The following is a 15,620-nucleotide window of genomic DNA, read 5'->3' as shown; positions in this document are numbered from 1 at the left end:
AGTCAAAGAGAGACCAAGAAGCCCCGACATTGGTTGGTTCAAGAACTGCTTTTCCTGCGTGATTATATTAATAAAAATAAATAATTGGTCATCATGATGCTTTGAATGTTATTAACGAATAGGATTTAGATTAAACATGTGGGCGGCTTGTTTTGCAAGCCCAATAAAAAAAATGAAAAAAAAAAATTTGGGGCGAGAGAGGCTCGAACTCTCGACCTCAGGATCACTCAATAGCTATGAGACCTACGCGCTAGCCAACTGCGCCACCGCCCCTTTGGTTGAATCTCTCCATCTTATTGTATATAGCAAATGTTATCCAAGGTTGTTCTCGTACACGCAATGCACTTGCTGATAATTACACGAATGGGTCGAATATATCTGAAACCGTTTCAAGTCGACCATCATCAAGAACTCTCTATTACAAGAAAATTTTGAATTCAGAAGCAAGTGGAATATACAAATCCAAAAAAATGATGACAATACATCAACGAAACCACAGTGAGTTGATCCATTTTCGGTTGTTCGTTCTCGCTCTCCTGGCTTCGAGAACAACTTCTCCATGCAAAAGCCTCACAGTGTCATTCGCCAGTTCTTGTGTGTTTGTATTACCTCTGGTTTACTGATAGAGTATCTTTTTGGATGTTGAGGGTTCTTCTGCTGTCTTATCTTTCTCTTCATTATGCGCTTTCTTGCTACTATTAGTGCTCTCAAATAGCTTCCCGTTCTTTGCAATAGTAAGGATAAGCTCAAGTTGCTTTCGCTGTTGATCCTATAAAGCACGGCAACCAGCATTCATAAGCTCAAACGAAACTCGTATGGTCGTCTTCAATTCAAGCCAGGCAGAAACGTAAAAGACAACCTTCTACAGTCTGACATAACAAGCAAAAACAGTTATAACCGAGAATCTATATACCTGCATAGCGAGCAGAACCTTCTGAATTTCGCCAAGCTCCTTCTCTAAAATCTCTTGTTGCGCAGCTATCACTCTTGTAGCCTCAGAATTCTTTTGGGCCAAAGCTGCAGTCTTTGAACAAAAACAGACCAAACACTTAAAGAAGTAAACTTTATGTACAACAACAGCTACATTGATAAAGGGATTCGAAATAAGATCACTTTGATGAGGGACAAAGGGTATGGAGAGGTTGATGCAATATTGGTTTTATACTAGAATGTAAATAGGCTTTCAGTTCATTTTGGGAGGGTAGCTAGAGCAAATTCTAGCATAAAGTATGCTCTTGATGAATAAAGGCTTTAACATTGATTCAAAAAAAAAAAAAACAGCTACATTGATCAGTCAGATTATGGAATACTACATAGAGATTGTGTAAAGCTACTAAAGCCCATCTTCCAAGTGTCCAAACTCTTAATCCAAAGCACTAGAACAAGATCGGAGCTTTACCTCAGAAACGGGTCCCTTGAGAGCTTTCCGGGTGACCCGAAACCGGATCCCCAGTTTCTCCAGATGCCTAGAGAGAACTCTTACAATGTTGGTCGAGCTTTTCAAATCCTCTTCAAGCTTCTCCAACCGTCGAATCAAATCCGTCCCGTCGCCTTCTCTCGTTCCTTTGCAAATCCTCATCCATTGCCGTCGTCTAAGCCACGAACCAGACGCGACCGAACATAACAATCCGACAAAACCCAAAGACAGAGCCTTCTTCCCAATCTCACCAACCACCGCGTAATTCACCGCGAGAACCACCGAAATCACGGCGGAAGACAGAATACAAACCGCCTCCGCCAAAGAAACGAAGCTGCTAAAATCGAAACCACCATCGGAGTCGGCGTCTTCTTCGTGTGATCCGAGTGAAGAAGACCCATGAGCTCTGCAATCCCGCACGCTCTCGTGATTCGACCGAGGAGAGGTGATGACGTGGCTGAGGAGGATAGGTTGAGGTAACAGTTTAGTACTCCGGTGAGGAGTCCGTACAGCGGCGACGGAGAAGCAGAGGTTGCTGCTGCGGACGGGAGTCGAGCCGGAGAAGAAAGCGTATCGAGAGGGAAGCGATAAGGACATTATCGTCTTTTTAAGATCTCCAACAACTGACACTCACTCAAACTGGGATCGCTGCAAGAAATGGCGATGACTCTAATATCTCCTCCTCGTTAACAACTTTTACTCGGCGCATGATAGCGAGGTCTTAAAATACGCCGAAGACAATCTACCTAATTTTCACTAACAGTGGAGTTGACCTTTTTTCTATTCGTCGAACACTTTCATTTCACATATTGTAGTGTGGCTAGTACTAAACACAAAAGGCATTATGTAACACATGGCCATAATTTATAATCATATATATGATTCATATCAAACGATATGAAACTTATAAATACCAGTCAAGATTCTTAAAATGTTTACGAGCCAAGTTATAAAAAACAGGAGAGAACAAGTCACAGAGAAAGCTTAACAAAAGATGGACATAAGCCATATTACGAATCCGCTCTTTGTTTTTAAGCCAATGAAAAGCTTTTTTTATTGGTATGGCATGTAACGCATTGGCCTTCTGAACCTAGGCGCTTTCCTGCATACACAGATTTAGAAGGGGAAAAACGATTAAGAACGATTTCAAGAGAAGTTGTGACCACAATGTGTGTTAAACGAACATACCCATATCCATATGGAGAATACATATACGGAGACATGAAAGGTCTGCGGAACCGGTAGCCCATGTACGGGTTGAATCGTCTACCACGGTGCTGTTTCAATCCAGGAACGTTTGTTCTCTTAGGCAGCACCTACAAGAAAAAATTAAGCCAGATAATTGTGTTTTTGGGTCTTTATATTAGTAGTTAGGAATAAGCTTTTGTGTAATGTACCTTTAGTTGACGACCATGTAACTCTGATTCATTCAGTTGTAGAGCCTCCTGTATAGCATCAACTTCCACAAACTCGACATACGCAAATCCCTTTGGCTGCCCGAACTTGTCTGTCAGAATTGTCACCCGATGGACAGTCCCGCATGATTGGAAATGTTGCTGCACTTCTTCAGGTGTACAAGCGTAATCAACCTGCATAGCGAAAATATGCAGTTATAGTACACGGCAAACAAGCATAACCTATGAGGAACACAGAGATCAATCCATCAGATTAGCAAGTTCAGAGAAACAAGAACAACAAGCAAAGACATTGATTGTTGACCATCCTTCATCAAACACACGCCCTCTACCTTTCATTCTTTTCACATGTGCAAACATGAACAAGAACTTAGTGAACTTGTCACAGTTAATCAACTCCTTTAAGCCTAAGAAAGAAACTTTATTTTTTTTCGAGGCAAAGCAGAGTGGAAAATTTAGTATACTTGAGTGGCCATTAAGACGAAAAGATCCCTTACGCTGAGTACCAAGCATAAACTTTATGACAATCTCTCATAATTTGTTAGCACCATTCACCAAACAGCAGATTCTCACCAAATCTCTGCGGATCATATAGGAAAGCCTCCAGCATCTCGGTTCAGCTCTTCAAGAGCTGTCTCTTATTCTCCTAGTGGAAGGATTGCAATCTACACCACTCAACTATTTCTCTCTCTTTACATTTTCTTTCTTTCTCAACCCATGACTTTTTTCCTTTTCAATTTTTTTTTGGGCTCTAAAACGTATTTTTTTTCCTTTTTTTTCAGATTTTTTTAATCATGTTCGACAAGAGAACAGAGCTGATCTTTTTAATACAAAAATAAGATGTAGAGACCCCCCTAAAACTATCAGAAAACCCAGAGCTAATAAGAACTTCAGCTATGAGAACAAGCCTGCGACTGCAGTGAGAAAAGTCATAAGAAAATCAAAACTCAACGAAAAAGCAAAAAAAACAACAGAAATCCAAAATTTTGAACAGAGGGAACAGATCAAAAGGGTGAGGTATGGAACAAATAGATTGAAAGATATATTCTACACTCTCATCACTTTACCATTAATAATTTTAGTCTAATCTAGACTGGTCACTGAAAAAATATGCAGTGCATACCACACACCAAAGATGTAGCATTACACCAAAATTGATGGTTAAACTACTGATAAATTCAACCACTAGATTTGATAGCAAGTCATGTAGAGAATACAACAGGAAGAGAACATAACCGCATTGTAGAACTATAATACTTCTAACATCCAATATTAAAAGCCATTCATCTACGCACAACTCATACTCTAGGTGAATGCACACTAAACCAGTGAGAACTAAAACTATGAAATCAACCAGCAGCGAATAAGAAGAAAGAGAAAACAGAAACATAAGCATTCTTACATTGCCAACAAAAACAGACCGAGCATCAACCTCCTCCTTGCCTGCTTGATTTGCTGCTAGAGTAGCAGGATCTGCAATTGAAAATTCAAAATTCAAAAAAAAACAATTGAAGTGAAGAAGCCATATCTTAGCTCGCAGATGTTAAGGAAAAGGAAATCAAAGAGAGTTAAACCTTGAGCTCCCATCTCCTTCTCAACCTTGGCCTGCATCTCACGAAGAGCAGCAGCTTCATCCTCCATCTCCTTCAATCGTTTCTTCATCTCATCCAACTCCTAGTAACATACACGCGATTACAAATCAATCGATCATCACTTCCCAAAACAGTAAGACAGAGAGAGGGAAGAATAGCAGCAGACCTTAGCAGCATCCTCGTCGGCAGCAGCCATCTCCATATCAGGATTAGGAGCCTCCATGTCACCGTCCATCTCTCCGACGTCGGGAATCTCTCCCCCGTAAACCTCGTGCTCCTCTTCCTCCATCGCTCTCCGTCGCGACGTTTGCTTTGTTCTTTTTCTTCTTCTTTTTTTTTTGGGGGGTCTAAAAAGAAACGCTTAGGGCACTTTTAAACCGATTTGGATAGCGACACGTAAGTATCGTATCTGAGCCTATTTATTATATCCTAATGGGCCTATAGGCCCAATTAAAACCTTGTTATTAATTTCGATTCGACCCCTTATATTTATCTACAATTACATTATCGATCACCCACCGCTAAAGATTTTGAACTCGTCAGAATCGGTTTGATTGATTCGCTTTGATCCCTCCAGGTAAGCTTCGAATCTCCTAGTCGGGAGTTTAAGCTTTGATCCCGAATTTTCTGGGTTGGTGATTAGAATTTGAATGAAGAAATGAAATGAAATGAATTGATTTTGGTTTTAGATCAATTTGCTGGAGAGAGAGAGAGAGAGAGAGAGATCCAATGGCAGGAGCAGGTGGATTTGTTGAGGCTGATAATGCAGAGGCAATCATCGCTAGGATCGAAACCAAATCTAGCAAGATCGAAAGCTTACTCAAACAGTATTCACCTTTACCTTTTGAGTTTAAAGTTCCCTTTTGTTTTGTCAGATGACCTTTCTGAGTTAACTTCGTTTGTGCAGGTACAAACCCGTCGAAGCTCTGAAAACGGCTCTTGAAGGTTCACCTCCTAAAACTCTCGATGAGCGTTGCAAGGTCTCTGTTTCCTCTGCATCTCTCTCTCTCTCTAATAGTTTGTGTGTTCATAACCAAAAGAATGATGATTATAAATGGTTGCTTTCAATTTGCAGTCGGCTAATTGGATAGTTGTGCACAGAGCTTTAATGGCGATAAAGGATATTGAAGGAATGCTGAATGCTCTTGACGTTGAGTATTACGACATTCTCATGAAGTAAATCCCCCCTTGCCTCTTATTTCTTGTCTGAATTTCATTGGAGATTAGTTAAGGCTAGAGCAAAAAATTATATAACATGGTTTAGGTTTCGTGTCAATGCAATCTTTGTTTGTATGAAAATGAAAAGTTGTTCGTGTTGTATAACATGGTTAGGTTTTGTTATTGCAATCTCTGTCCTCTGAGGGAATGTTACAATTTAGCTTTAGCTCTTGAAGAGCAAAGAGCAAGTGTTAATGTTTGAGTTTGCTTGAATGGTGTGGAACAGGTACTTGTACAGAGGGCTTTCCACCGGGGACCGACCTACATGCGATCAGTGTTTGAAGATTCACGAGAAACTCACTGACCGAGCTGGTCTCGGTTGCATTCTCCGTTGTCTTACTGATACTATCAACACCGTTTGATCATTGTATTATTGCCACCATTGTATTACTTTAAAAAGACATGAGTTTTTGTTTTGATCATACATTCATTGAAGATGCACTTTCGATAACTGAACCAACAGTTTATCTTAAACTAGACCTGGTACTGAATTATATCTCATAACCAGGGAACTTAGAATCTACCGGCGACACAAGATCGAACCAGAGACATGCCGGTCCAGCTAGTCCCCGGAACAGCGAGTAGTCATGTTCTGCTTCTCCCATTGTCGCACTCACAAGCTCTCTCCCGTCATGACACAAGTAACTCGCGAACGCTTTTGCTCTCTCTTCGTACACAACATCTCCTGTTAACCTATAAAGCGACAAGAAAGCATAGGCGTTGCCAGCAACTCCATCCGCTAAACCTACCTTCTTCACCAAGCCACTCTTCCACACTACTTCTCCAGCTTCAATGGCCGCTTCACGAAAATCCCTCTCCTTTGGAAACACCTGTGATGCTTTAGCCAACGTGATGGCCATGCCGGTTGCACCATGAGCCCACTGGACCAGCTTATCTCTTCGATTCCCTTCGCTGCACGGATAGTTTCCGCTGTTTGGAAACCTATTGCTCATCATGTACCTCAACGTCCCTTGCACATCCTTCACATCCTCATCTGATAATGGGAAGTGTAACAAGACGTGCAAGATTCCAGCTAATCCATTCGCCGCACCCCAAAACCGTGTCCCGTGGAACCTATAAACCACAAACAATCAAAAAGAAAGATAAGTTTATGCTCTTGACATTCTTGAAACAAAATGAACTTAGAAGATACAAATCAGTTGCCTGTATAACAAAGGGCAAGCTTGATGATCTGCTGCGCCAACTCGTCCACCTGATAAGATGGCTTCGACAATAGGCAATAAGAGATGATCAGGAACAGTGCCTTCACCGAGATATCGGTTTAGGAGCAAAGCAGCCCAAAGGAAACCCGCTCTTCCATAGAGAAGGTCGTATGACATCCCAAATCCTCCTTCTTCTGGTCCTGCTGGTAACTCTCTTTCTTCTGCTAGCTAAACAATTTTATAAAAACATAATCACCATGACAAAACATATTGTTTATTGTATTGTATCTAGTTATCACGTAAGAGTTTAGATCAATGTCAGTTTATTAAACAGAACAAAACTATCAAGTGTATACCAATGTTAGTCTATAAAACAGAACATTATTATCACATTATTGTAACATGAGATATGTATACTTAATCTACTTTTGTCTGAATGTGGTGAAACTAAAACCTGAAGTAGTTACAAGTGAAAAGACAGGTACCTCAAGAAAAAGACCGAGAAAGAGGTCAAGCTTTGATTGGTCCCCACTGTAACTGGCTACGATTGCACCAAGCGCATACACTCCTCCTCTTCCACATAAAAACGTCACGTGCCTATTCATGACCATAATCAATCCAAAAATCTATTAGAAAACGACCTATTCATTTGGGTGTATAGATATTATTCCACAAATTGCAATTTTACATATTATTCATGACTGTGTTATGGTTAATAATTGTCTGAAAAGCGACATTTTTTGTAATAATACTAATGAAATTTTGTTTTCAGAATATTTTTTTGTGGAATATGATATCTAAGATGTTCTCACCTGGTTGTGGCGCGTGCAACGTCGGCACACGTGTCGATTATATCGGCGCAAGTTAGCAGATCTTGATGGTTCCTCGTGACCTCGTACGACTTCAAGCAAGTGAAAGCTGTGCCGAGTAGTCCTGTGTACACAGTCGGATCTAACACCAGACCCGGATCCGGAACACCGCCTTTCCACGTAGCCTCCACAACCTACACATACATACATACATACATCGACCGGTAAATATATACGAGCCAACGTACCGTCCATAGGATAGGACTCTAGCTAAACCTAGCAGTATGTGGCATCACCTGGTCCTTGAGTAACGTTGCTGCTCTAAGGAAAGTATCCGTAGAGAGAAAACTTGTCGTCGGAACTTTTGGTTCGGAGGAGGTTCGTAAAATAAAATGATCAAGATCGCCGTTCTTGTTTGTCTCTCCGCCGTTACCATCTTCGCCGCATCTCGCTTGCTCCGCCGAGAACTCTACCGCCGACGATAACATAGCTATCTCTCTCTTTCTCTCACTCTTTATCTTGGAATCTTTAGAATGAGAAGTACGAACGCTACCTTAATGTCCCCTATATAATATATGAGAAGCATTACAGCTTCTTTTTGTAGCCACATGTCATCACTAGAATGATTTTTAGAATCATTAGAGAAATATGTTTGTCCATCTAATTATATAATAAGTTTTTTTATTAAACTAACACTAAATTCATCATTAATGTACTTTATTATTTCTTTAAATAAAATTTACGGAATTGCCTAATGTGGCTAAAGTATATATGACAATTAATGATTTTGAATAATAAAGATTTGATAAAAATAGTGTATCTTCTATCTTATTTGTTTAATTTTAAGCAATTAAATAAATTAAACAACCACAACAACCATATAATAAAAATTTAGATTTTTATGTATATGTTATATTTTGAATTTTTACAAACGGCTATAAATTACTAAAACTGTTAAAAGTCTCACATTCAAATTTTATGATCCATGGTTTAAAATTTTTGTTATGAAAAAATACAAATGATTACAAAAATTATATAAGTAAAAAGTCTAATTTAATTAATTAATAAGATTAATATATATATATTGTTTTAAATTAAACTATAAACCATATAAAATATAATATTTTAGTTTCAAAATTTACTTTGAACAATTTTTTTGATAAAAATTTTGAACGATCATTGACAACTTATTTTTTTTTAAATTATAAATTACTAAAACTATTAATCCCACAATGAAAATTTTGTTATCAGTAATTTAAATTTTTTTCTATAAAAGATACAAATGATCAAAAAATTATATGAGTAGAAATCATCATTTAATAGACATTAATATTAAAAATATACTAAAATATATTATCTATGTTAGTATCATTTAAATTTAATAACATATCCTATCAAATAATTTTTTTTTTTGGATTAATACAATTGATTTATATGTTCGCACCAATTTAATTATATTTTTAATAGTTACTGACTTTTAATTATTTAATATATATTTATTATTTGATAATATGTAAAAATATTTAATACATAAAATAATTTATATATATAATGTTGATCCCGCGCAAGGTGCGGATCTTAACCTAGTATGTATAATATTTTCCTTTCTAGAGTCTTGACAGCAGGCACTATTCATACAGTTTATGCTCATTCTTTTTTTTATTGCTAACATTTACTTACCACATAAATAAAACGTGGGCGAGCCCATAGATTAACAACAATTAAAATAGTTAAGAAACTTATTAAAAGAACTTAAGAAACCATTATTAGAAGGTAAAGTCATTACTAAACGGGGTAAACTCCCATCCTAAAGGCAACATTATCGGTGATGCTAATGACATATTTTAGCATTAATCGTATTTAATTTAAATATAAATTAGCCAATATCACGAGGGACACCGCTTAACTAAGGCCATGATTATCGGTTGGACTAAAAACAGAGTCCTTAGGATATTTTAATCATATTAGTAGTTTAGGACAATTATAAAGATTTTGGTTAATTTTTGTGATTATTAGTGGGACTTTTGTTTGGTCCTTAAGTATAATATTTTTATTCATTCAATTAGAAAATTTCAAACATTTTATTACATTGCAATTAAAAAACAAACACAAAAAAAAAAAGGAAACACACATTTTATTTATTATATAGCAATTTTAACCTTACTTTTAATTTGGAATATGTCCAAATTTAGCTCATATATGTTCAACCAAATCTTGTTTTAATTGTTGATGGGTATGTGGATTCCGAACTTCTTGCCGACGAGCAATTGAACAGCTGGTATTTTTTGATCTTTTAACAGTAAAGTTAAAATCCTCATCTTCAAATTCTTCCAGAGTGTTTGCATCTTTTTCATCTTCGACAATCATATTATGAAGTATGGTACATGCTTTCATAATATTTCCAATTTTTTCTTTATCCCATAACTTAGAAGGATTTTTGACAACGGCAAATCTTGCTTGCAAGACTCCGAAGGCAAGCTCAACATCTTTACGAACTGCTTCTTGGGTTGTAGCAAACTTTGTCTGCATTTCAGTTTGAGGTAGCCGGATATATTGAATAAAAGTTGCCCATTTCGGATATATACCATCTGCTAGATAATATGCAAGATGGTACTCTTTTCCGTTGACATAATAGTTGACTTGTGGCGCGATGCCGTTAATAACGTCATCAAAAACAGGCGATCGATCAAGAATATTAAGATCGTTCATAGTACCTGGAGCTCCAAAGAATGCATGACATATCCAGAGGTCATACGAAGCAACAGCCTCCAAGACAATAGTTGGTTTTCCGGTTCCGCGTGAATACATTCCTTTCCAAGCGGTGGGACAATTCTTCCACTCCCAATGCATACAGTCGATGCTTCCAATCATCCCCGGAAATCCACGTTCCTCGTTCTCATATAGAAGTCTTTGCAGATCCTCCGGTGTGGGATGTCGTAGGTATTCATCGCCAAACAAGGAGATGATTCCGGCGGTAAAATTGTGCAAACATTTTCGAGCAGTTGTAGCAGCTAGACGTATATACTCGTCTACCATATCGGCCGCACCACCATATGCCAATTGTCGAATTGATGCCGTACATTTTTGTAGAGGTGAAAGACTTCCTCGTCCGGTTGCATCTTCTGACGGTCGGAAATACGGAATTTCTGTGGAGAGGCGATGCACAATACGGAGGAACAAATTTTTATTCATCCGAAACCGTCTCCAGAATAAACTAGTAGAATATGTGGGATTGTCGGAAAAATAATCATTCCAAAGCTGGTTGTGGCCTTTCTCTCGATGTCTTTCAATAAAAATACGCTTTTTCCTCTCTTTTGGTGCTGGTATAGGATCATAGTCGGCTAAAAATTCTTCAATGTGGGTATCAAAATCAGCATTATCATCATCTCTGTGGTAATGATAATGAGATGAAGATGCCATTAAGGATAAATCAAGAGATGTGGTTGTGATAGTTTAGAAAATGAGGGAAAATAAAGAGAAGAGAGATTTGAGTATTTGTTTTGACAAGAGGAAACTCATATTTATAAGCTAGAAGTTTTATAACTCCGTGACTTGGTAATGAAAGAAACAATGACATGTGATGGAGAATCTTGTCACGGGTTATTACATTTGCTATTAACATGTGATTGTTAGGTGTAGAATTTGATTGGTGATGTTTAAAAAACGTGTGTAACTACCACCAAACACCAAGCATCACCAAACATGGATAGAAATAACAAGTTTTACGAGTTCATATTACATTCCAACCATGGATCTTACACACCAAGCATCACAGATTGTATACATTACAAACATGGATCTTAGTTCATACATATTACTAGCATTCCTAATTAAATATTACAAACATGGATACTACCATTACTACAAGAACCATAACACCTAGAACGAGCTCAAACCCATAACATTTTTTGGCCAAATCAGAGACAGTTTTCTCAAGCATAGTCACCTTCAGCTCCGTCTGGTAATGGAGATCTTTTACCTGGTTTAGTTCAGACTCGTAGTCACTAACACCGACAATATAATCAATCTTATCTGATAGCAGAGCATACTGTGTACCTAAAGCTTTGATCTCCTCTGTAGCCGCTTCCTCCCAGCACTTGTATACATGGCAGTCTCCATCGTCGATGTTCTCACATGAGTAGAACCTTCTCCCCGTGATAGATGTCCTAAGAACCGGTTCTCCACCGCAGTAGCATTCCTTGGGGAAGCCGAACTCAACCTCCGGCTGCGGAGGGTACTGAACACGCGAAGCTACAATCTTTGCTTGGTCGAGCATAATATTCATTTCTGTCGAGCAGTGGTCACTCTCTGTTGTGTTCCCGAAACCATAATCATCCGATTGAGACGGTTGCGTGTAGCTATAATCCAAACCCATGACCTAAGCATAATAAAACAGGGCACACGTCAGTTTTGTATAAAAATTAACATCACATAGGACTCAAGCATCATTTTATGTTAATCCACGACTTAATAAAACATTCTCATATTTTTAAACGTAACACAAGCACATAAAACATAAGAGAAGCATTATCATTATTTAAAACATAACATCACATATAACACAAACACATAAAACATAATCCACGACATAAGCTACATTTTCATACATATTAAACAAGACAGAGTTCGGCCAAGAGCTTGTTCATTACGGTTTAAGACAGGTACTTAATTAGAAAAACTAGAAGAGTTCGGCCAAGAGCTTGTTCATTACGGTTTCTTGACTCTCACTTAGTGGACTCGTCTTAGCAAGGAGAGTGTCTAATATCGCCATCTTAGACAGCTTCTCCTTCCTCGCCAAATCTTCACACTTGAGCTCGTAAATGCTCTTATAGTCCTCAATAGCCTTCCCTTTACTACTATTCCTGCTTGCTTTCGCAGCTTTGATACCTTCAGGACGCACTGGTGCTTGTGGACTCTCCTCACCTACATGAGCGCCGACAGTTTCAGAATTCACTTCACCACTCTTTCTCTTTGCACCGGTGGGCGTAGGTGTGTTAAGGCTTATCCACTTTTGCTCGTGCCGCAGGACACACCACGCGTGCTCGAGGGTAATGAACCCCAACCTTCCGAGGAACACCTGATCAGCGTAGAAGATTTGATGAGCCACCTTTAGTAAGTCATTGTCACTCTGACCGCTGGTTATTTGTCTCTCTGCAGCAGAGAATGCGGCACAGAACTTGTTCGTTTGATCATTGATTTTGTGCCACCTCTGCTTACAGTGAACATTCTCTATCTTCTCATGAAGAGTTTCTGCAACGAACTCATCAACGCATTTCCAGAAGGTCTTTAACTTCATAGAATTTCCGACAACAGCGTCCTTTGATTTGTTAAGCCACACACTAATCACCACCTCGTCATCACGCGGCGTCCATTTTCTTCTCACCAAACGCTCCACTGGTGTGTCCTCAGGTTGGGATGGACCCTCAGGCTCTTGGGAACTGAAGGGAGGGTTTTCAGAGGCGCCAATGTCGACACTGGAAGGATAACTTTCATAAGGAAAGTTATCCTGAACGTTGTTATTCTGAAGGTTGTTAAGAAGCCCCACATAACCAGAATTTCGGCTATATGGATTCCTTGGATCCATTGGAAGAAGAAGAGAAGAGATTATAGAGAATGAGAAGAGATTTTAGAGAATGAGAAGAGATTAGAGAGAAGGGAAAGACGATTTGGAGATTTAATAGGGGAAACTTTAACAAGTAATAACTCCAAAACCAACTAACCATTATCTACCTATGTTTAATCAGGAGTTATTACTAAACTACAACTACGAAAGCTATCAGCTCTAGATTAATGGATCATTAAATTTTACTACGAAAGCTATCAGCTCTACTACAACTACAAAACCTATAAGGTACAAATGGAACTACAATCCAAGCAGACAACACCATTTCGTTAAAGTAACTTCTAAACCAAACTACAAAAATGGCATTCACGTTCGAAAATAATTACATTCACAGCCTTATCACTATATATATATTTTTTAAACTTGTTTTTTTTTGAACCTGTCAGGTCTCTTGCACAATCGTTTACAGTGTGATTAACTACAAAAGTTAGAAGAGTGAACAATAAGTGTAGTTACTTCAATACACATTAAAAAGTTACCAAATTTCCTTCAAAAACCAACAAACCATTTAAGCTATCATCTCTACGTAAATACAAATCTAAAACATATCATGTTTCGTAACAAGTTTCAGAAACCATCTAAACTACAGAGCTATCGACGACACAATAACAAAGACAATAGTTGATGCGAAACAACTACAAAGCTATGAACGATCATCATCATCATTCAATAAAGAGACAAAATGTAATATACTTAACTTATCATCACAACAAAGATTCACACGAATACAGACGAGGAAACAATCGAGAAACTGAACCTAATCAACAGAACATATAATCAAAAAATAGAATCTAGGAAACCAAGTACGACCAACTACATCGATAAAATGACTCTAATCTACCAAACAAATCTTCACAACTAAAATCAAAGAACCCATCATGCGGAGGAAGTAGATCGAGAACGACAAAGGAACACATACCTTTTTTAATTGAAAACAAACGGCGGGGAATGGGCTTCGAGACAGGCTCGGGATTGACTCGTGAGGGATTCGTGACCGATTCGGGGGAGATGAGAGGAGAAAACAGCGATCACGTCGTCGGTGTACTATCGCCACATGAGTCGCCAGAGAGAGAATCGGAAGACGGTGAGATCGATAATCTGAAACGAAACGAGGGTTTCCCCTACCCGACGACGCCGTTTCATCTCCACTCGACAGCTGGCAAGGAAGGATGACATAAGAACGACCTTAGTTAAGGCTCGTCCCGCACAATTAAACCCATTTTCGATTTATTTTTCGGCCCAAAATACTTAAGGACCAAAGTTCGGGCCGCCGATTATCATGGCCCAAGAAGTGTTTTGTGTCATCCTTAGGAGATATGTGGCGTCGTGGGAATGGCCGATGAAAATTCGTAATGGCGAAATCGATTTTGGATCGAGTTTCACTTTCCTCGTCTCTTTCGTTCTCTGTCGCGGCGATTGAAAGGGGGATTTTGTCTCAACGACGCATCTCCTCTCTGACGGTTCTCCTCCCGACGGATCTCTTCCCAAGGCATCTCCTCCCGACTCTGGATCTCTCGACGGATCTCTCGACGGTTCTATCGACGGTTTTGTCGACGGTTCTCCTCTCTCATCAACATCGTATTCCGCGATTCGAAGGTGAAAGGGTAGGTGTCCCTCCTCCGTATGATTTGCATGTATTTGGTTCTCGTTTTCGATCTACTTTGTTGGGATTTGCATGTATTTTTTTCGTTTGTGTTATTAATCTGATAGTAATTTTTACTCGTTCATTGCTTTGATTGTTTTGCTATATATCTATTATAGGGATTTCAAAAATCGATTTAGGGATATTGGCTAATTTTTACTCGTTCATTGCTTTGATTGCTTTGATTTCAATTATATTTCGTGTTTTGTTTCCATATACTGATACATGTGTTCTTGTGATTCTGAGGTTAATAGGTGAGGTGAGGTTCAACTACAATACACGGTTTCTATTAGTAAACAGCTCTAAGAGAAACAACCATTTCGTCCACAGCTCAAGGTAATTAACTTTCTCTTCAGCTCCCAAGTAATCTAGTTGGTATATTAACTCGTGTAGGCATGAACTATTGTTTCTGTGATGAATGGTGGAGAGATTATTTCTGTGATGAATAGTCGTGACATAATCTAGTTTCTATACTGAAATAAATATCTAGTTTGATTGCAACCAAAGCGTGTAGACTTGAACTCTTGTTTCCGTTATGAAGTATTCTTGTTTGTATACTGAATTGATAGTCTAGTTTGTTTGCAAGGGTGGTTTGTTTGGTAGTTAATGCATTTGGTAGTTAGGCTATTATGGTTGTGTAATATGTAATAACTGAGATGTACTTTTGTAGTTAGGTCATTATGATAGTGTTAATTAAAGTTTCACCTATTAAACCATCCTTCCAAATAACGATTTAATCTC

The 15,620-nt window shown here is 38.5% G+C and overlaps 5 protein-coding genes and 1 non-coding gene across 6 annotated transcripts; 1 reads left to right on the top strand and 5 right to left on the bottom strand.

The window, feature by feature from the left end:
• Positions 1–188: 188 nt before the first annotated feature.
• Positions 189–273, bottom strand: TRNAM-CAU. The gene is given in 2 exon segments: positions 189–224; positions 236–273. It is a non-coding gene; the product is annotated as a tRNA-Met (tRNA).
• A 128-nt stretch (positions 274–401) lies between these two features.
• On the bottom strand, positions 402–2,093 carry BNACNNG28270D. The gene is made up of 3 exons (XM_013867666.3): positions 1,400–2,093; positions 914–1,024; positions 402–769 (listed from the first exon to the last, which is right to left on the bottom strand). The coding sequence occupies exons 1-3, from the start codon at positions 2,012–2,014 to the stop codon at positions 617–619; spliced, it is 879 nt and encodes a 292-aa protein (XP_013723120.1). The 5' UTR covers positions 2,015–2,093; the 3' UTR covers positions 402–616.
• A 178-nt stretch (positions 2,094–2,271) lies between these two features.
• LOC106426920 (polyadenylate-binding protein 2) lies at positions 2,272–4,825 on the bottom strand. Its single transcript, XM_013867650.2, has 6 exons — positions 4,591–4,825; positions 4,407–4,506; positions 4,235–4,305; positions 2,815–3,006; positions 2,606–2,733; positions 2,272–2,519 (listed from the first exon to the last, which is right to left on the bottom strand). The coding sequence occupies exons 1-6, from the start codon at positions 4,711–4,713 to the stop codon at positions 2,471–2,473; spliced, it is 663 nt and encodes a 220-aa protein (XP_013723104.1). The 5' UTR covers positions 4,714–4,825; the 3' UTR covers positions 2,272–2,470.
• Positions 4,826–4,920: 95 nt separating this feature from the next.
• On the top strand, positions 4,921–6,072 carry LOC106426923 (actin-related protein 2/3 complex subunit 5A-like). The gene is made up of 5 exons (XM_013867654.3): positions 4,921–5,001; positions 5,114–5,251; positions 5,332–5,404; positions 5,500–5,600; positions 5,869–6,072. The coding sequence occupies exons 2-5, from the start codon at positions 5,154–5,156 to the stop codon at positions 6,002–6,004; spliced, it is 408 nt and encodes a 135-aa protein (XP_013723108.1). The 5' UTR covers positions 4,921–5,001; positions 5,114–5,153; the 3' UTR covers positions 6,005–6,072.
• On the bottom strand, positions 6,005–8,172 carry LOC106426919 (lanC-like protein GCL1). The gene is made up of 5 exons (XM_013867649.3): positions 7,911–8,172; positions 7,618–7,808; positions 7,291–7,402; positions 6,807–7,033; positions 6,005–6,716 (listed from the first exon to the last, which is right to left on the bottom strand). Exons 1-5 carry the CDS (start codon positions 8,100–8,102, stop codon positions 6,134–6,136), a joined length of 1,305 nt encoding a protein of 434 aa, XP_013723103.3. The 5' UTR covers positions 8,103–8,172; the 3' UTR covers positions 6,005–6,133.
• Positions 8,173–12,292: 4,120 nt separating this feature from the next.
• LOC125583067 (glutathione S-transferase T2-like) lies at positions 12,293–13,198 on the bottom strand. Its single transcript, XM_048749612.1, has one exon. It carries the CDS (start codon positions 13,196–13,198, stop codon positions 12,293–12,295), a length of 906 nt encoding a protein of 301 aa, XP_048605569.1.
• Between the last annotated feature and the right edge of the window lie 2,422 nt (positions 13,199–15,620).

The sequence above is a fragment of the Brassica napus genome, chromosome C3 (genome assembly GCF_020379485.1).
Source record: "Brassica napus cultivar Da-Ae chromosome C3, Da-Ae, whole genome shotgun sequence".
Taxonomy (NCBI): domain Eukaryota; kingdom Viridiplantae; phylum Streptophyta; class Magnoliopsida; order Brassicales; family Brassicaceae; genus Brassica; species Brassica napus.
Note: the sequence above shows the minus strand (reverse complement) of the source record. Positions and strands in the feature narration are given on the sequence as shown.